General features: G+C 44.7%; 1 protein-coding gene across 1 annotated transcript in view; it reads right to left on the bottom strand.

The window, feature by feature from the left end:
- SPNS2 (sphingolipid transporter 2) overlaps window positions 1–21,979 on the bottom strand; it is a 105,670-nt gene that overhangs the window by 65,429 nt on the left and 18,262 nt on the right. Inside the window, exon 2 of the mRNA XM_026050210.1 lies at window positions 9,665–9,730. Coding sequence (XP_025905995.1) covers window positions 9,665–9,730 — 66 coding nt within the window. The remainder of the gene's footprint in view (window positions 1–9,664; window positions 9,731–21,979) is intronic.

Raw genomic sequence — 21,979 nt, 5'->3', positions numbered from 1 at the left:
AGGTACATTAATGGAATCATAAAATCACAGAATCCTTCAGGTTGGAAGGGACCGCTAGCGATCATCTAGTCCGACCCCCTGCTCCAGCAGGGTCACCCAGAGCACGGGGCACAGGGCGGCATCCAGGCGGGTTGGGAAGATCTCCAGAGAAGGAGACTCCACAACCTCTCTTGGCAGCCTGTTTCAGGGCTCTGTCACAGTCAATGTTAAGAAATTTTTCCTTAAGATCCTGCAGAACTTTTGATGCTCCGGTTTGTTTGGTGAATCCTGGGATTGCTAACAAAAAACCAAACATTTCCATCAGGTTTAAATATGGAGAAGGTAAGACAATGACTTGGGGGCCATCTGAAGGCGGCTTGTGCTCACGATCTATCCCGTTCTGTTCTCTAGAGAAGGCACCAGCAAAATATCCCAGGATGGCAGCTGAGCTGCCTTACAAGCACTGTGGTATTGCCAGACACCCACTCGAGGGGGAACGGCGTCACGCTGCTGCCAGCGGCTTATTTCTTTGGCGATTAGACAAAAGGCTGTAGTTTCTCAACTATGACCACAGAAAAAAGTTCTATAAGAACAAATAATGTGTCTTTAATATCTGACGCAAACATATTCTCAGCACAATATATCACATATTGCATTGTCCAGGCCATTGGAAGGGTTTAACATAAGCAGCTGGTCGAAATACCTCACCGAGGAGCTCTTTAGTATAAATTCAACATTCAGTGCATGCTATCCACTCACAAGGGTACCTCCACCTCTGCACTGAGCCTCAGTTCTGAGGTTCAGTTGTGCTGAAGCTCACTTCTGCGGCCGGACACTGACTGTCCAACTGCTGCTCCAGCAAAGGGAGGTCTGCAACCTGTGCCACGGCACAGATCAGCCTCCCAAGCCCCGCTGCAACTTCCACTGGAGCAATTTTTATCATTCATGTGTTTCCCCTTACAATTACATCCACACCTAGGCTAATTGCACCCACACCTAAGATGTCTAATTATATCCACACCTAAAATGTCTGTCATAGGTTAGTCCTGGGCTAAAATTACACCATGGTAGTCAGTTGAAGAAGAGCTCCCTGTTCAGCCTCCTATTTGTGGCCTGTATCTTCCCTAGCACCTCGCATTTGACTTTCTGCACTGTATTTTGGCAGTCACTCTGTGGCCAACAAACTCCAAGTATGTAGGGCATCATTATGCCCATCTCATGAGCTTGTTTTTTGACATCATTTCATGGCTGATATTAGGAAAGCCAAATATCTCAAAGAAGTTTTGCTATTTTTTTTCTTTGACAGAAAATCTCACATTTTATAGGAAACTTGTAAAAACAACCCTTACAGATAGGCCCTCCCTACATGGCCAAGTGACAAAGCAAATGCAACTATAAAGCTGATCATTTAATTTTGGCATTGTAAGCTACAGCAATGTAGTCGTAACTTTAGTTTTACATCGTAGCGCTGCTTCAGAGATTTCCTGCTTGGGGGGTGTCATATGAGCAACGTACTGATGGCAGAAAATGTCAGCTGAGAACCAAAACAAAGCAGAAAATAAATAAATAAATAAATAAATAAATAAATAAATAGATAAATAAAGGCCACACATTTTTGTGTTCCTGTAGTGCAGTTTTATCTTCAAGGAGATCTATAAGGAGATGGATTTATCTTGTCAAACACTTGCATGCTTCTCACCACAGTAACTCTTGACATCAACATTTCTGAACTAATACCTATTTTTAGAATGAGGTTTTTAAAGGATTCTCAACTCAATCACTAATTTTGGGCTCCCGACTTGCCCTGAACAATTTTACCGGTTCAATTTTTGCCATTTAATTACTTTGATTTTCAGTCACGATCGGGGATTTAAGCATGTAAACAGCCTAAGCGGCCCCTGTGAAGATGAAGGCTGTCTCTAAAAATAGCCTCAATGCTTAAACCAAACCCAGCTCTGCTCGGTTGCACAGGGATCGCTAAAGCACCCTGCACAGCCCAGATTTCCAGGGCCCTGAAGGAGCGGCCAGGGGCCCCGTTTGTTACTGGTGGTATTTGAGGACAGGCTGAGCAATAGGGCAGCTCGCTGGGCACAGTGGCCTGGCGTGGCAGCCACCTCCAGCACTTGCTGGGAGCAGCTGGGCTGTGCCCGGCGGGCTGGCACTGCTCTAGTGCTCCGGGGGCGGGTTTTCACGCTGCTTCCAGAGCACTGCACGTGCCCACCAAAAAAGCAGAGAAAAGCAGCATGCTGTAAGTACCAAAGAGGACTATGGTTGTTCTCACAGTGCATTTCAGTTGCTGCAACAATATTCCTGGCAAGAGCCACGAGGACCTCTGATAAACACAGAACTAAGTCCCACAGTTTTACTACATGGAAAGCAAGAGCTGTCACTGATCCCAACCTAAGAGTTATCTAGAGGCTGGTGGCATGGAGGGTGCATAGCACAACGGCAGTACAGCTTTGAACTGCATTCCTCTTGCAGATGGGGCAAAGATTTCTCCAAATTAAGTGTTTTAGGATGGGAATATGTGCATGTGTGTGGGAGGAAAGGGAAGAGGAGGGCATGGGAGACTCCTTATGAATTGGTGCAGCAACACCTCGTTGGGGCAAGCCACACACTCACGGTAACAGGAATCCCGCTGGGCGGGCTGCTGACAGTGCCGGACACCGCGAGGAAAGGAGGGCTTGCATCCAGACATGCTGCAGGTAATAGATGCCCTGGAGTGCATTTTCAGAGTCAGTTTGCTGTGTCGCCAAAGCAGACACTCCTTTCCAAGAGGGCATGGGTCTATACAGAGGAATCTCGGCAACCCATGCTGAAACTCAGAAGCTACTACATGTCTTCTGTACTGACAGCTGAGAGCAAAGCTGCTCTCAAAGACGGTATCTTCACTTCACCAGAACTCCATCACCTTCTGCCGACTACTGGGTCTATTGGAATGACAGTTCTCAAAGCAGACACCTCCTCCAAGAGCCATGCTTCCACCTCTACCAAATTAACTTGGAAATTTTCCAGCAGATGCAGACCAAGCCTGACCTCTTCCCCACCTGATCTCAGGTCTGCCCTGCAGAACTGCAGGTTTGAGCTATAAGAAAAGGAGAGTTGCTAAGGTGTGTGTGGGGGGAGAAAGAATCAGCATAAAACCAAAAGAATTTTAAAATAAATCTTTGCAGAGAGAAAAACATTCTGGCTCCCTGGAGTGAAGCATATTACACCAAATGCACTGCCGTCAGTTCTGTTTTCTTGCTCAGTTCATGAAGACCCTGATCTAATTTCCCTTAAAGTCAAGGCAAAAATTATACCCCTCTGGGTTAACACTGAGCTTTAAATAAAGACCCAATGGGTATCGGTAGCAAGTGCACACACAGGTCCACATGGCATAAAGAGAGGGAAGGCAGAGCTCCTTCTGAGTATAAGCAAATACTTCTCTGCTCACCACACTTGAAAATTAGACTTAGAGGCTCAGTGAAAAGCAAGTGTCAAAGCCAAGCAGGCTTCCCACTCAATCCAAACAGCTTTTAGTGTCATTGCAGAGGGGGGAGGAAAAACAGTAACTTAATGTGAAGACTTAAATGTAAGTACATACCTCTCTTTTCCAGTAACGGGTAGTCATTGTATGTTTATGTCATTATATAACACCACCAAAATAACTGTTAATGTAACTCCAAAGCTTATCTCCCTCTTTCAGAAGTCTCCACCAGGTGCTAAAAAATACATAAAGGCAGCAAATTTAGCCCTTGTGAACTATTCATGCATACAATGCAATGCTGATGTCTCCTATATTAGATTGCTCAGCTGGCATTAAGAGTAAAATGTTGTTTAAGAGCACTACATGATACCAAAAAAAGAAAAAAAAAGTAAAAAAATCACTAAAAATGGTTCAAACAAAACTCAGAGGCTTGAAGAACATATGTACCGTGAATGTGAAGGCTACATTAAAATCCTTGTGAACCCTGGGCAGAATGAGAGCTATTTCTTTAGTATCTGTGGGAAATCTCTCCCCTCGTTATTATACCAAATTACAGAAGTAAACACAACCTTGCTAAGAGGTGCTTGACCTACAGCCTTAGGGAAAATGGGGCCAACATCTACTTACAGAACAGACGTGCCACAGGCAGCATGAGAGCACGTTGCTCTTGCAACAAGCAGCCCAGATACCTCCCTTGAGAGGCCACCAGCCAGGGCAAACATTCCTTCTGCAAAGCAGGGAGACAGGATGTGAAAATAAATTACGTTATTGGCCATGGAATTATAAAATCAAGATCTTAATGAAGACAAGACAATCCAGAGAGTTTCCCTGCTTTGGAAGCCTGCAATCATTTGCGGCCAGGTGCAATAAAAGACAAAGTGCCTCAATGCCTCAAGCATTTAACCTGCTCTTAGTAAGAGGTAAGAACATCCCTCCTTCTCCTCCATGCCCAGCAAAAGCATTTACTTTGCAGTCCAGGACTGTCTAGGCAGAACACACACTGTAAATGGCATTTTTATAGTTTGGTCCTTAGTTTAGGGAAGACGGGGGCTAGGGTACAAATGCATTTTCCCATAACTTACTTACTGATTCAAGACAACACTTTTTCTTCTTGATTGCAAAAGGGTTTCCAAATAGCTTTACCTGCTTGCATGAATCAGATGCTCAGATTGCCAAGACTTCTTAGCATAATCAGGTACCCTTATTGCAGAGGGTACAGTGGAATCACAGACTTATGCTGCCAATAAAGAGGCTCCGGGCTCCTTCAGCTTGCTCTACCTTGGTAAGTAAAAGACCTGCCTGCAGGAGGAAAGCAGCCAAATCTTCTGTTAAATCACATTGCAAAATGTTCCTGCATGGGGATGGTATATTGGAAAACGGATGGTGTTTCAGTCCACGTGGATCTGAAGTCCACGTGGCTTCAATCTGTGAGTCTGTATGTGGATTCCCACCTGAGCCAGTTTTCAGCCATAAATTAAAAACAGGCATTAGTTAAGATGTTCTCAGACTCCTAAGCAAAGAAAAGGCCTCATGGATTCTACCTCAGCACCTGCTGTGCCTCAAATAAAGAACTTGTTTGGCATGCAAGTAATAAGGGAGGATCAATTTAGACAGAAGTTCTCCTTGTTATCCTCGTCCCAAACATTATTCCGGGCTCATTATTGGAATGCAGAGCTTGGCTTCTTCATTTTTATTGCTTAAATTCTATACAAATGGTCTTAATCCCCCAGACCTCAGCATCATGCTGCAGCATGCCAGGAGAAGAGAAATGGGGATAAGGGTTTTACTCCTTGTTTACATGACTTTGAATATGTCCTTTTGGCAAAAAGAGATCTCCACCTTGCCATAGTCTTCAGAGTCCAAAAGCTGCAGAGAAGTCTCCCGGAGTCAGGGGCACTTAGCATGACTGGGGAAGGAGAAGGCCACAGCATTTGACCTGCTCTGTGTAGGGAATGGTTGTCCACAGCACTTGCAGTCACAAACACCAAACAACAACTGCCAAGCATTTTGTCCTGCCTCCTGGGCCGCAATGGCATTGGACACACAGAATGGATCCAGATCCAGACACCCGAGATACAAGAGCCGCAGGAGGAGTTCTGATGTAAGAAGTTGCTGCAAACATGTTTGCAAGAACACACTAGGTAGAGTCAGCAGATGGAGAACTCAGACGGGTAAAGGTTTCGCTTTTAAGATGAACGCAGGTTTTGACCTTTACAGGAAAAATAAGCCCATGACAAGACTTAAGAAAGTCCCTAGCATTCCTAGGCTTCCCAGGAAAAGCAGGGACTGAATGCCCACTGCTCTCCATGCAGGAAGGATTCTTTCAGAGCCCCACATATCTGTGATGATTCATATTTAAAAAGACCTTCTCCATTCCTTATATTTCCTTCTTTCCGATTTAATGGCATGAACTTTAGCTTACCAACATTTCCTCTAATGCTAAACCTCGTGCTCTCTCTGGAGAGAGACACCTCTTCCCTCTGCATTTCAATGGAATACCTGTCCTAACCTCCCCTCAATGGCTCAGTCTCTGCTTTCAAAAGTCCCCCCTGTTTTAGTCACCTTCCCGTGAGCCCAAGCTGCCTGGGTGAGATTAGTGGGCCCAATAACAAGGAACAAATCTCCAGGTCTGATGTGCTTGAACACTGTGTGTTCAGAAGTCAGACCATAATTCTCATTCTGGCTCTGCCTCGGGCCTGCTGTGTGACTTTGGGCAGGTCATTTCTCCCATCTGGCTTTCTTAGCAACCCCATCTGCAGAAAAGGGCAAGCCTCATTATCCCTCCTATATAAAATATCCGGAGATCTACAGAGGACAAATTGTATGGACAGCCAGGCACTATTCTTATTAGAGCTCTGTTCTGCTAAAGAGACAGCAGCAAGAGACACAAAGGCAAAATACATCCAAAGGTAAGGAAAGCAGACAAAGAGATAAAAAAAAAAAATGCAGAAAGAATGGAAAAAAAAAACAGGGAAAACCGAAGTGCAACATTGGGTCACCACTCCTACAGTCTAAGTATAAACAGGAAGAAGTATGATTTCAATAAGACTAATCTGAAGTACTTTTATAAATCCAGTTCTCCCTCCTCCCAATCTTTGTGTTTTATTGATGTCTCAGCTCTAGCTTTTCCAGGTTGAACTGGCTGCTCCTGTCCAGCTCCACACAAAGCAACTACTTTTTGAATGGTTTGGCTTATAACAGTATTGACTGATTACAGCTGTGCAGCTCAAGCAGACAAGAAGATGCTTGATCATCTCTTGATATCAGCCAGCATCATCCTTTCTCCTTCTGGGAAAAGCAACCAAGAAATGAAAAGCAACAAGATGATACAGAGAGTTTGGATGTACAACTGTAGTCTAGTTAAGTGAACTTTACTGTCATTTATACAACTATGCATGTAGTACATAAAAAATCAAGATCAACAGAGAATTTTTGCATCATTAAGAGATAATTGAAGCTCCAAAGTCAACACAGTTATATGCCTGTTAACTCTACAGTGCTAGTGAGCAAGCAGCAATTGTGGCCCATCTGTCAATGTGTCCTTTGCTGTCACAGGATCCTTGTTACAGAGACTGCCACATTCTGCTCCTTTCCATTATGGATGAGACTGGAGTGTGGCTGTGATTTTACTAAACAGATAGTTAAAGTGCCCCTCTAACCAGTTTTCCTTACACCTCCTAGGCAAATAGCAGCTTGTATGTTGGGAATAGTGCAGAACAAGACACAAATTCAAATTCTGTCTTTGCAATTCCGAAGAAACTGGTTACCTCTGCTTTGTGGAGAGCAGCAGAAGCTGCAGTGCATGAATTGGCTTTTGAATGTGTGCATGTAGTGAGAGCTGTGAGACGGGCTGTGTCTGCAAAGAACAGATCACGTCAGGAATGCCAGGGCATACGTTGCCTTTGCTCCATCTCTTTCTCCCTTGCTGCTTGAGGTTTCAGCACCATCTCCTCTTAAAGCACCGTGTGCAGCCTTGTTTCTCAGTTAAAAGGATCTTCTTTACTATTTTTAATGCCTGTTTGATGAGTGATGTGAACTAACAGTGAATACTACATTATTTTTACTCACCCTCATTAACATTGTAAATTAATTTAGGACTCATTTAGATGCAAGATTAACAACCTGAAGACTAATCCACTCTTTATTCAGAGGACATATTAGGGATCAACAGCCTTTCGTCTCACATCGCTCAATTAGTTAGCAGGACCATCTCCTGGGAAGGAGATGATATTTCTGTCTCTGCTACTTGGAAAGGGCCAGTTCAAGGTTAAGGCAGATGTCTGGGAGACCTGGCCCCAACTTTACCACAGGCTTCTGGTCAAGCTCTGCTCAAGCTGCTTTTACACATCTCATCTACATCCATTTTCTCCAATGGGCACATTTAGAGAGGTCACACATAGAGAACAGATATAAGATTAGAAGTGATATTAAGTTGGTGTAAGTTTTATGCAGAGTTAAAGCTACATAAGCCATGGGCGTATGGCTTTGCATTGCCAATTGCAATCTTGTCAGGCCAAGTAATACAATTGTTTTCTCTTAAGTGCCCCTACCCTTATTTACCCAAAATGGTGCTTTATTTTGTGAGCAGTCGTTTCCTGTGACTGATGGTGCTGTGATTAATGCATTATTATCTATATTGCAGGGGCAAAGTCAAGCCCTAAGCATTTAGATCAGCAGAAAACATGAGAAAATGCTGCTTTTCTTAAAGTAACATTTCTTACAAAACTCGGGGCACACACTGCAGCAGCCTTGCAAGACCTCAGTGAAGCTGTTTTCAGATGCCCTGGTTGCTCTCTAGAGAAATAAATAACATTTCATGCAATTAACAAATGAAATGCCCTATTGGAGCTGAGCTCTTACTTGCTGTCAGTAAATCATCTACAGAAGGTTTTCATCCACTGAGGGGAAAGAAGATTAAACATACGATTTGGCAAGTGTCATTTTCCACCAGAATATTTTGTTGCAGCCACTTGGCATCTAACAATACACTGAGGATCTATTCCTCTGAGCCCAATAAATAAGTACAAATAATTGTTGTAGGAAAGAGCCTGCCAGACACCAGTGCCATTGTGGGCATGATGACCGATGTTACCTCTCACCAGTGACACTTGTAAAGGTCGCAGTCTGTGCTCTGGACACATCAGCCTGCACTCTGCCACTCCATGAGGAGGGCAGCAGACAGAGTCTTCCTCAACTGGGCTGAAGGCTGAGACTACAAAGGGCCAAATCCAACAAGTTTCAGAGCATTTTTTACCACCATCCCTGACAAGGAGGCCCTCTAACATCTTGGGAATTGCTTTTCCCCCAGGATCTGTGAGAACCAGCCTGCACAGTTAGGAAGCAAAGAGCAATGGGAAGGTTGTTAGATTAAAGGAACTACTACTGCCACTGGAATGGCACCAGGAATATTTTAAAGCTCTTATGCAGATTATTATTGATTATCTGTATTGCAACATTGCAGGAAGCTAGAAAGGCACATATGAGAACCGTCCTGTTCTAGGCGTTGCTGAAAATAAATTAAAAACAAAAACAAAAATTAAAAAAGAGGAAACACTCCAGCATTTCACATAGTCCAAGATCAAAGAACAAATGACACAGCTCTGAAACTTTTGTGCCAGCCTCCAGTGGGCCACAAAGACAGAGCACGTTTCTGTTGGCTATCGCTTTGGGAATGAGTTGTTGACTGGAATTTGGCATCCAGCGTGATAGCAAAAGAGACGATGTGTGGAAAAAAATATCTTTTTGGCACACTACTTCTAATCCTATTTTCCAGAGATACAGTCATTCCAGGGTGGCTTCCACGGACAGAAGTACAAAGGCAGGAAACAACAGCACCACACTTGAACAACTCCCACTCGTAATTCACAAGGATGTTTCCAAAGCAGATTGTTTCTCTCCTTAAAACACTGCATTTGCTCTCTGACTAATGATTTCAACTCTCCACAAAGATCTGTTATCATAATAACAATCATAATAATATATATTATTATGTAAGTTATTTGCTCTTGGCCCATTCCGCATTAGGTTCATTCTCAGCCATCATCTCCTGCCCACCATCAAAATAAAAAGTCCCCTTGCTGTCACTCACCTTATTAATAAGAAAATATTTCCCAGCAAACATGTCCAAAGGAGAGTAGCCTAAATTCAATTCAAGAAATTTGGAAGCACCCTTCTGAAAACAACAAGGTTACAAAATGAGGCAGAAAACCCACTTACCTGTCTGTAACAAGCCAGCCCCACTGTCCTTGACTCCAAAGTGCTGCTGGATGTCTAGTAACACACCTGCGAGGAAGACAGAGAGAAGAAATTCAGTTCCCTCAGGTTCTGAAGAGCATTCCCTGTCTTTGGGAAGCATCAGCAAAGCCTCAAATGCCAGTACTTTAGACCTGCAACTTCTCAAGTTTCCACATTGGTTTCTCTTCCGTAAAGGCAAACCCCATTAAACTAAATCCACACACATGAAGAACCAGTCTTGGTTCTCAAATAAGAACCTGGTTTCTACAACAATATTGCAGAATCCAGACCTTTAGTATTTGTTATTGTACAAAAATATAGGGAAACCTTAGGTGCTTCAAATGGCTCAACAAGCTGGATAAATTAAACGGCCCCCAAGTCTAGCTTTAACAGAATTGCTTTGAGAAAATATGATTTTAAGCTCAGAAGCAGATGGGAGTTTTCCTAACCAGGTCTCGGAAGATTCTCCTTTCCCAAACCAATGAGGGAAAGACTTTTTAAATAGAAGCTCAGTAAAGGTGGGGAAGTGACCAAACACTCCAGTTTAAAACAAGTACAAGCAGAATCAACACGAACCACCTTTCTTCCCTGAACCCCCCAATATATTAATTGGCATAGGCAAAATTCATAGGTTTTTGACCAATAGGTCCTATACCTGGACCTATTGACTTTTCTAGAACTGAGGAAATGTGGGTCTCTTTTGTTAAAAGAGAAAATAAAGAAAAATGTTCTCCTATATTGAGCACCCATAAAAGTTCAGCTCCTGTTCAAAATTTCATCTGAAATGTTATCCAAAGCAATCTGTTTATAACTGCGGGTCACAAGAATCAGCTAAGCACAAATTTGATCTCACTCACCATAAATATCTTAGCTTTTGGGACTGCCAGGATCAGCCCGGATGACAAAAGCAGAGAGATAAAAGACCCAGAAACAACTGTTCCCAGAAGGCCTCTGGTACAATGCCAGGAAAATAGGCACAAATTTATACAACTAAAGGGGAAAAAAAAAAAAAAGAAAAAGGAGACTGAAAGAAAAAAGCAAGAGGACAACCTTGCAAGGCACCGTCTGACTGGGGCAACTTTCAGGACAGCTTTTATCCTAGGATGTGCCCACAAACAGCAATTCCCCCAACCCCGTTCTCAGAGGGCTGGAATTGCTTACCCAGAGGAGAGATGGCTCGGGATTCTTCTTTCAGAATGGGGGATTGATTCCCCCATTCCCCAGGGCAGCATGTTGCCAGCCAGAAAGCTAGAGAGGCACTCTGCTAAGAGACTAAGATGTGATAGAAAACATAGCCTCAGAAAGAAGATTTTTTCAGATTTGCATCAGAAACCAGAAGAGCGACAGCAAGAGATGATAATAGTGCCTACACAGGAGAAGGTCTTTCCATTCACCGTGAAGAAATTCTCTAGTTGAGTGACAGTGTCTTTGCAGTTCCACAGTGCTTTTCTTTGCAAGTGATCGTAATGTGCTTTTACAAGATGGAATTGTAATAGCCATAAACAAAATATATTTAGGGCACTGAGGTACAGCCACAGTGAACTAAGCCTAAAACTTCTTCCTGGTGAGGGAGAGGTGGGTGCTGTGGATGGTCTGTGCACCCTAGCAGCACATTTATAGGTGCTGTGTGAGGGTGGAAGATGATCTCAAGTGATTCAGAGCGCTCTGCATGTCTAATTGGCATGAATTTACTACTCCACATAAGGTTATGTTTTAGTCTCTTTGGACTCAGGTGTTTTGATATGGGATTAGAACATTAAATTAGAGGCAGTAGAAGCAGATGATGCAACGTGTGCATGGAGAGATAGGAGTTTCTGAGCTGCAGCAGCTTCCCTGCTCACACGGAAACACTCCTCCCCTCCTAAGCTTTGCTCAGCTCAGTTTATTTTCACCTGAGTGTAGCAGTGACTCACCCAGAACTTTAATAAGATTTGGGGATACAATTAAGCAATGATAGACCAGAGCAGAATACATAAAATGATAGAGCTTCGGACTTTCTCTTCTACTTTCAGATGCTGAGAAGGCAGAGCGGGCCGGAGCCAGGCTCCAGACGATGATAACGTTGCTCCCAGACATGTGCTCCCGGCTGTCTCACTGATCAAAACCACCTGATGCAGCCACCACACGAGCTTCCAAAGCCTTTCTAATCCAAAAATCCCTACCTGCGTCTCAGGAGGAGCTGAGAACAGCCATAAGCCACCAAGAGTGAGGAGCCACCCATCGTGAGACACCTCTCAGCAAGGCTGGCGGCCACTTGGGATGATTTCTGATTACATGCTCCCACATTGGTGGCATCACCTAAGATTTCTAAACCACCCTTGGCATCCTTGGTGCAAGACAAACATGTAGGAAACATGGAGCCACCTTCCCCAAGTTCCCAGGTGAACTAGACTCTATCAGTACTCATACAAAGCTTGGAACCGCACAGGACGAAACGCAGGCAGCACCTCACCTGCAGCAGTGATCAAGATGGGCACAGAGACAGGATGTGTTGGGAAAGCAACACAGGCCATATTGGGAAACACAGACAGTGGAATGACTGGGATTGCTTGTGGGTTTAGTTCCTTCAGCTCTATCTAGGTTACTTCTCCGGGCACACAGCTGTGGTATCTAAGTACCTGACAAAGACATTGAGACAGTTATCAGCTTCTTGCGGGCACCATGGATGAAGAAGGCTTTAGAAGCCATTTGGAGGATAAAAGGTCTTGGGTGTGGAGTGTTAGATAGGGAAGGAACGGCAAGCGAGTGGGGAAGAAGAACGTGACCGACCTTATCTACCTACCGTGTCAGAGGGCTCCCAGATGTGGCTCAGGAGCCAGCGTGTTGTCACCTCCCAATTCTCTAACGGCCCTTTCACAAGCAGTGAACACAAAAGACCTGACTCTGAGGCATATGGAATCCAGGTCCACATTTTATGACCTACGTTATCTCTGATTTAAAGGAAATAGTTTGATTAGGAGCGGAGAGCTTTCCTGGAAGTGCACGGCTCCTTCAAACAGGGAGGCAGGTGATGGTGCACGACAAGGGTTGCTTGCCTAGATAGACTTGGTGCTGCTCCCCTGAGTTACCAATAAACAAGAGCTGCAGGACTGGAAGGCCATCTGATATATGGAAAAAAGCTGCTCTGAACAGGTGGTCAACTTAGTTCAGATGTTTCTTGTGTTACCCATCACTTAACAGCATTACCTAGAGCAGGTTAAATGCCTGAAGTGCCTTTGGTACCGTTTATATTTAACATTACTATGAAACTAGTGCTCTGCAGCTAAAAAATGCTACGTTTTCACATAAAGAGCCACCATGCTAGGCTCCTGTGTTTGTAAGCTAAGCCACAAGGAAATCACAATTTCCAAAGCAAAAAGCTTCCCCTTTCCCCATTTTCCACTCACCACAACAAAACATGAGGCTTTGATTTCAGGCTTCTTCCAAAGGCAGGTTAAAAAACAGCGTCAAGCTGGGCCCAGGGTGCAAAGCTACAGAAAGGGCGAAGGCAGCCCACGCCTTGCACCAGCATCTCCTCCAAATGCTCTTAGTGGGTGCAATAACATGACTGCTCAAGTCCAGCTATCTCCTTTAAAAGCACATGCATTTAAGGGCATCTTTTAGTGAAGAGAAAACAACGTGTTTTAAAGGAACCAGCCTACAGCTTTGTGTACGATACGCGCTGGGCACTCACAGCAAACACCTATGCCCTCGGCAGCTTGAAAGCACCTTCGGGAGAGCTCCCTTAGCCCCCTCTTGCTCTTTGCAAGAGCAAATCCCACACTAAAGCCTATTTTTCCTCCGTTCCCTGCTGCGTGCAGCCTCTCCTCCTTTCCAAGGCATTTTACCCTTCTGAAATGCCTCGATTCCCAGGCGGTGCTCAGGGATCAGCTCCTCAGGGTGGACGCAGGGAGAGCAGAGTCCTAGTTCCACAGCCATTAAATGCACCAGGCACCTTCCTACCACGCGTCTCTCCCTGCAGCCTGCAGCCACACTCAGCTTCAAACACGGCGCGAAGCAGCCGGGGCAGAGCTGCGCCCGCCTGTCTGCCCAGACGCGGCAGGGATGCAGCGCAGGGAAGTTTACGCTGAGGTCTCTGTGATTACATCTTCCCTGCAACCCCAAGGTGTGACTGGAGCTCACACGCAGCTCCCTAAGCTTCAAACAGGCTGGTTGCAGCTCAGACACCCGCTAGCTATTAAACACAGCTTCACAGTTTGGACCCTAATTAAATGCTTTGCTGTTGCAAAGCCAGGGGTAGCCCTGATTCTATTTGTACCTCAAGATAAATTCCCACTGTCACAACTCCAAACCTCCCTTTGATGGCTAGGTAAACATTCCCCGTCTTACATGTGAGAAACAGCAATGCTGCTCTTTAATATTGCTAAATGAATGCTGATATCTTGCTTGAAAAGGCTGGCAGTAGCTTCCTTTATGCACCCAGACTTTCCTTCTGCAAAACTCATTTCCACTCTTGCATGACATGACAACACTCATTGATGAAATAGCCTGCTTGCGTTTTGAAACAGCGTCGCAAGATTAAGAATCTAGCAACGAGACAAATCAAAACAAGGATTTTCCAAGATGTGCTCGCGACGGCATGCAAGCCACCCCTGACTTAGAAAGCACCGAAAAGAAACACTCATGAACTCTGTTCACTGCCAACACTCACAGAGGCAGGACGGGACAGGGCTTCCCCGGCTGAGTGCTGCTGGACATCCCTGTGCAGGCACAACTGGAGCACCGGGGGCAGGCCAAGGACCAGGATGAGCCCGGGATTGTGCTCCTTCATGGGCCATAAAAAACACTTAAGAAACTGCTGCTGCAACCCCAGAGTGAGCTCAAAGGCTGCATGGACACCGAGACCCCAGAGAGGGATAGGGCTCCCACGGCCTGCACATACCCAAAGGTGCCTGCATGAAGCCTCGTTTCAGAAGCGTTTGGTTGAAGCAGAGCTCAAAACCACAAGGACAGGCTCCTGTTGTCCCGACACCGAGCAGGATTTACTGTTTCCCCTCCACAGCCCTTTCCGTATACTAGGTGCTGTATATGTTATCCCTTGGGGAAAAACAACGAAGAAACAAAACGAAAGACTCTGTCTGCTTTGTGCAGAAATTCCCATCTGAACAGAAAAGCAAGTGGTATCTTTAGACACCTGCAGCACCCATCGCTCCCACTTTTTCCATTCAATGTTTTTATCTTATTATAACATCAGCAGAGAATTAGCTGAGCTCTTCATTCATTCCCAAAGGCGACTGGCCCACCAGCATGATGTGCAACATGGAATTAAGCTTCAGAGGGAAGAGAGAGGCAGGAGAAAAAGATAGGGCCACAATCAAGCAAGGGCTGGGAGAAGAACAGATAGGAAAAAATCAAGGAAAACACTTCTCTCCCTCTCTCCAGAAAGGCAAGTTAGTAATAAATGATGATTCGCCTGACACTGCTGCATGGAAATGCTCGGCACAGAATTGCCTGCAAGAATTGGAGGGAATAAAAGAAAGTTCATCAGTTTTAGAATTGATTTGCACATTGTCATTAGCCCTGGGTCAGGGTGTCTAGGGAAGGCCGTCCGGGACAGTTCATCCTGCTTGGATTAAAGAAGAAAAAAATATCAAAACAAACAGGAGTTTGGATGCAGCCCAGGCTGGCGAGTGCTGGGTGTCTGAGCGGCAAAACCACTCCCTAATCAAATCGCTCATCTCCCTAATTACAGTGTGTGCCGGTTCCCAGGAGGATGGCTGGGAAGGAAACCCTCATCAAATGGAGAATGTGGATATGCAGCCAACACAAGCCCTAAGAGCTTCAATAAATTCCCAAACATGGAAGAATTTCTGCTCGCGAGCCAGCACATGAGCAGCTGCCAGCAGCAAAACTGCAAGGCAAGGTGGGTCAAACCTGAGACTGATGCAGTGTCACGTCGCTGTCCTTCCCACTCCTGCCAGGTCGCTCCCTACAAAGAGATCCTTCATTTCAGCTCTACCTCCCCCTGTGCTCCTGCCTTAGTCCATCTTAACTAGCCTTGCAATTCCCACAGCCAAAGACAGACTTCCATTAGAGATAGAGGAGCTGACGTGGCTACATGGGCAGGCTAAAATGAATGGGCACCTAAACTTGGATTTAAAGACAAGCATGTTCCTTGAGACTTCCCTTTTGCAGGAATACCAAACATCAGAACTCGGTACCACTTTATACAGCAAGCAGAAACTTAGGTCACAGCTAAGGTTCACATCAGCCAACTGGAATGACAGGAGTCATTAGCAACTTGCAGACAGAGTTGACCAGATCTTCCTCCCATACCCAACAGATCCTCCTCAGGATGCATTCTGGACCTTTCTTCTAGCTTTTTAACTAAAAAGCAGTGAACCACAGAGAAAGAAACAGAATCTTTATGCAGGTTAGAGACAACCCCTGTGACATTTCAGATCCTTCAACAATTTCCAGATCAAATAGCAGTCTTGGGAAACACAGACGCTGTATTTAAGTTTGACGCTTTCTGGCTGCTTTCTGATGCTTGCAGATGTGCAACACTGGCTAATTCACGCAGAGAAGCATATCTGGGAGACTCTGTGTGTGAATTAAAAGAAACAAAAACACAGAGATAATGATAGAGCAAATCCACCACATATGAATTCAGCCAATGACTCACCACTCCCTTGTTTTCCTTATTGGAAAACTCAGTCTCGGGTGCAGGAGCGACAGTGTGTCAGGGAACTGACACAAACGACAAGGAAAAAAACATAAACATCTACCAGACTTTTTTTTTTTTTTTTGACAGATTTTAGAGGTCTTTGATGGCTTTGGATGGACGCAGCTATGGATTTCAGAGGTCTAATCTCAGTCTTCTGTCTGGGCAAAATGAATGAAGCAAACAGTCACTCACGAGTCCTCTGCAAACAAAATGTAACGAGTAGGCTCTCGGAATCTGTTAGATGATTTGCTCTCACATTTTCTTATATTTTAACCAAACATATTTAAGACATGTTACTGTACCCTATTAAATACCTTCTATCACTTAACTAGCAAGTAGATGAATGTTGAATTTTGCTGGGCTGATTTGGAACCTGCCCAAGCAGATGCTAACATTAACAGCTGGACCCTGAGAGCTAGTGGCATGTACAACACGAGGACGATTGTTCCCAGCCTACTTCTGTGCAGGCACAATCTGCAACCGGCCACCTCGCTGCCTGCCTCACTCACACAGACTACAAGCGCTTCCACGGTCACCTTATACGATGTCCCCAGCCACACTCAAGGCTTACAGGCAGGGTGGGAGGAGGCAGTCCACCAAAACGCCTGTGAGATCTTGGGTACCTTCTCTGTTTTAGGAGCTCTTTTGCTGTTGCTATAAATACATCGCATTTCACTATTCACAAAATTCAATTTAAAATGCTAAATAAACAAGTTATTTGGAAAGAAATTTTTTAAATTCCTTGCCTTTTTTTTATTATTTATTTCTGATGAGGCAATTTCTACTGAGGCATTTGAAGGTACTGAAGGTTGAGGAAAGCAAATCTCTAGGATCTCTGATGACACCAATTCAAGTGAGTGAAGATTCTCCTTCCCCCTTTATGGCTACACTCGCTTTTGTGGAGCAGAAGAGGCAGCCGAGATATGGTTGCATGGGGGGGATAATTGGTGACTGATGATTTACAGCAGATGACAGCTAATTTCTCCAGTTAAGGAGCTTTCTATCAGAACTGTAGAAAGCCGCACTCAGACTGGACATACTTCCAAACCACTGCCTCTTGTTTCTCAACTGCATTTCACTTGGGCTTAGCAATGCCTCTCAGCTATTGGGGGGCATCAGAAGCTATCCCTGGGCATGCTGTTATGCTCCTCTTAACAGAAGGAGCTTTCTATTCCCTTTACTAGCACGGGTGTTTCATAAAACACAGATTCTGACACAGAGGTACGCTGTACAAAGTGCCTGCAGCAGAGCTCCCAGTGAGGTGTCAAAGGAGCCAAGTGCAGAAGGTCTGGTGAATTCCAGGCAAGTTCCTGCTGTGTTGAACCGCCACCATTTCTCACCCAAAGCTCGGCTCACCTACCACCACGGTCCTAGGCGAATGAGGAGTTTTGCTAATATGCCACCATGTTGATCAGGATCTGAAGAGAGCGTCCGCGACACTGCTGCCAAAACACCTACTGATTTTGCAGCGCGGCTCCGCAATGCTGACGGCCACTAAACAGTTCTCCCGCTGCGACCTTGGTCTGGATGGGCTTGAAATGCCAAAGCAGAGAAAGCTGGAATGATGCAGAGTATAAAACAGATAGAACAGTGATGCCAAATTGGGCTGGTATCCCAATTTAGAGAAGATGCAAAATCTGTTTAAAACAAAACAAAACAAAAAAGCTCCTACTATTTCAGGTAGTATATCTTGTTTTAGCTTGCAGAAGAAAATACCTACTCTGCTTTTAGCACTCCCAGAATGGCCCCTATTATTATACATTCACATTTTAAACCTCTTGGAGATACTGTTGGTGAACATGGTAAACAGTTTTTGAGCCTGTCATCCTGCAGAAAGAAAGAAAGGCTGAACCTGCTCCAGGTTCGCCCTTGCAGACTGCTCCCTTCTAGCCCTCTGCTTTCACTGTTCTCTCTAGAACACAAATAACCACAACTTTGAGTCTTCTCATCCATGTTTTTATCTGTCGGGCAGCAGAGTCTCTTCCTCCTTCCCATTCTTGTGTTCCCCTCAGAGAAGTCTCTCACCGTGTGTGCACTCATCTACATGGAACTCCTACTACGTGGCATGTTCATGTATTCGTTATGCATGATGTAAATAAATCAAAGGTCCTGCTTAGAGGAGCTCTTTCCCCATCCTCTCCTGACCCAAGGGAGGCATTCTCCTGCAGCTGAGCCTTGAGGATGTATCACTGCACACTGCAGTCCTGCTAGCTCATTAAAGAAGAAAATAAAATAATCCAGAGGGGCAACAAGCATGAGCCTTTAGTTAGTTGATTTAATTCACGACCACAGGATCTTTGTGATAACAACATCCACCGTTAACTGGTGCGATTGTTATAGGGATGGGCTTACCAATTAGCAAACAGCGACTGGCGCAACTAAACAGAGGGCACTGCTTATCCTGGGAAAAGCGCTGCAGCGTTTCCTCACCCTGAGCATACAGGGGGCTCTCAGCGCTGCAAGGAGTTGACAAATGCTGGTGTTTCTGCACCCTGGATAGTCAGAGGAAGCTAACTCAAAGAGTTTCCCTAGGCCAGCATCCCAGGTTAAGGGGAGTGGATGGATACTCACGATCCAGATAAAGGAGCTGGTCAGCCGTTGTTCCCCGTTCCTGCTCAGCTCATCAATGTTGGACTGTCTTTTACCTCCTTAGGGAAGGAGTATGTGACTGTGCTATGGTCATCCTTATAGGGCAATCCTTCACAAACCTTCAGGCAAGTTCCATAAGACTATTTGCTTTTTGCACCGTCAGCGAGATTAATTTCACTCCCTTACTGAGGATTTTGCAAGTCCATCAGTTCTTTAGTTCCCTACCTGGCTTTTGGGGACAGGACCCAAAGTTTCTCCATTGTTTTCCTGCCACATTTGTGGCAATTCAGCAGTTTCGGTTGTTAAGTCTTTACTCACCCATCAACTGCCAAAGTAGTTTCCAGGAACCCTCTTTTGCTTCCTTCCATGGCCACGTAACAAGAGTACTCAGCATCTTGGTGCTAAGCAGGGCTTTTTTCTGCTCTGTCTATAGCTAGAACTTTCATCATTGCCCATTTCAGCACTTCTTATTGATCAAAAATGTCTTTTCCTGAAAACGAGGCTCCTCTACATGCACTCTGCACTGCTCACACGTTTGCACGCATCCTCCCTAGAAATACACTGAGCAGACATTGCTCATTTCATTCCAGGTCTTGATCACTGTGGCAGGAACCTATAGAGCACAATGCACAGCTACCAAAGGGCCAACTTAGTTACTGCAAATAACATGCCTAAAATATCCACCTAGCTGACGAGGCAAGTAGCTTTGCACGATTAATTAGCAACACACAGAGTATTCAAGACCACCTGTGTAGGGCCCCAAAAAGCTTGTTTATAAACACAGGGTTTACATGCAGCGGTATTAGGTAAAAGATGAAGGAAAAAAAGCTTTGGAGTTATCACAGGAGGTATTTAAATGCAGCAGGTATTTAAATCCCAGGACAGGGATGCGCATTCCCAGACCACATACTCGTGTTGCTAAAACTCACCCGCAGCGCAGGCCTAAGAACCAGGACGGTTCTATGTGATACTGCCTCACTGTGTAACCCTTACAAGTTATTCAACCCACGGCATGTCAGAGTGTGCACTAGTCAAATGAAGATACCAGCAAAAACCATGTGTGTCACAGATAGAGCTGGGCTTAGTTATTAGGTGCTTGTGAAGCACGAAGGTGATCCCCAGATGAAAGGCAATTTAAGTGGAGGAAGACTAATTATAAGACAAGTGTATCCCAAACAAAAAGCAGACAGGAACATTGGTGGTGTCGCTGTTATAAGGAGAGAGACGCTCTGATTTGGGGCAGCCTTCCTTTCCTTGTTGGGAGAACAGCCCCGTTTTAAACACTTTCCATGATCAAGCTTTGTGTGTAGATGGTGGGTGGGTGATAAGGCTCTGCTATTGCCAACATAAAGAGCCTTTGATCACAGGTCTAATTTCACAGGAACTGCGTCTGCGACATGATAGAGCTGACGGGGCGGCCTCTCTTTCAACTGTTGCAAGGCAGAGCAGGGGATCAAAAACTGCCTGCTGTTCCAAGGCAAAGCCCAGGACTGAAGGCACTGGCCACAGGATACATTGGTGGCTCACGGTCCACTTGTTCTGCACCAGGACTCTCTGGTCCTTCTCCACAGAGCTGCTTTTCAGCCACCACAGTTCAAACTCTAAATTCCTTATGTGGGTTTCAAAGTGATAACAAATTCTATGAACTCTCTCCTCCTTGGGGCACTCCATCATTTTTCTTTCATTTTTTTAGTAGATGAGAAGAGGAATCTCAAAAAATAATTATGCGGTCTCTCCAGGACATCGCGAGCCCTTTCCTTGACCTTGTACAGAAAGTTTTCTGCTTAGAAAAAAGAAATAAGACAGTATTAGACCCTCCATTTCTCAAGAGTCAGATTTCTTTTTCAATTGCTGTCAGAAAGTCACCTACTCTTTAATTGCTGATAATTAACAGGCAGGAGGAGAAAAAAAGGACACAGCTTCCACTTGTTTGCAGACAGTCAAAAAAGAGTTTGGATTTCTCCCCACCAACTACAGATAAACAGCAAGGGACCCGATTTTGATAAATTTATGCTCATAAAACAGGAATTAGTTGTTAATGACAGACAGAACATCCACTGAGATGAGGAGTCACCTCATCCATTGCATGGAACTCATAGAAGTTACAGCTTTTTTCGAATAAGGCTTTGCAAGGTCCTGGGTACCAGGTCTCCCAACAAGTTCACCAACCAAAACGCTGCTTCCCAGAAGGAAAAATAATGATACCTCTTCTCCTATGGCTCTGTGTCGTCCTGAGACATTCTCCATTCTCTAAGCTTTTTCAGAGAGGGTCGGTAGACATTCAAACCTCTTTGGCCCTGCACATTTTTTTTGAATCTAATAAACTTTAAGATCACATTACAAGGACTCTCTCATTTCTCTGACTTTCATTTTTCATTTTCATGAAACTCCTAGAAGCTTCTTGTCTTTGGCACTTATCCTTCCTTAAATGTGCCCAAAATCGGTCTACTCATTAAAACACTAAAGGGAGGAGGGAATAAGGAACAACCTATGGAGAAACTGACTCAAAAAAGTATCCTTAGTTTAAAAGAAACTGCTTCCATTGCAACTCATTTCTTCTTTTAGTGGTTTTGTGGAAGTTCCTATTCTGGTCACAGCAGCCTATTCTATTCCAAAAGTGAAAAGTGACTTTGTTTTCAAAATGACTGTATGTATTATACATCTCAGGCCACATAGGGTGGTTTTTCCTTCTCTATATGAAGGCAAATCAGCAGTATCACTTTGTTATATCTATAAACATAGAGACGTGAGCATTATGCTGGCTCAGTTACAGCAGTGCCCTTGGCGAGCCCTGTCAGCCTTCCAACAGGGCAGGCCAGAGCACAGCTTGGGGAAATGGGCTACCCCAGCAGCTACAGTTGATACCCAGACCTTGCAAAATATCTTTAATACCTTTAAGTTTCATAGCAGGCCAATAATTCATTATTTTGGGGAGAAATTGTACGTTACTCTCATTCCTCATCTCAGGGTGTTTTCATGGATGAAGTGGAAAACTGTCAAATCTCCAGAGATGATCAAGATTGGGCACAGGCACTGAACAT

This window comes from Nothoprocta perdicaria, unplaced genomic scaffold (assembly GCF_003342845.1).
Source record: "Nothoprocta perdicaria isolate Ctin4 unplaced genomic scaffold, notPer1 scaffold_66, whole genome shotgun sequence".
Taxonomy (NCBI): Eukaryota; Metazoa; Chordata; class Aves; order Tinamiformes; family Tinamidae; genus Nothoprocta; species Nothoprocta perdicaria.
Note: the sequence above shows the minus strand (reverse complement) of the source record. Positions and strands in the feature narration are given on the sequence as shown.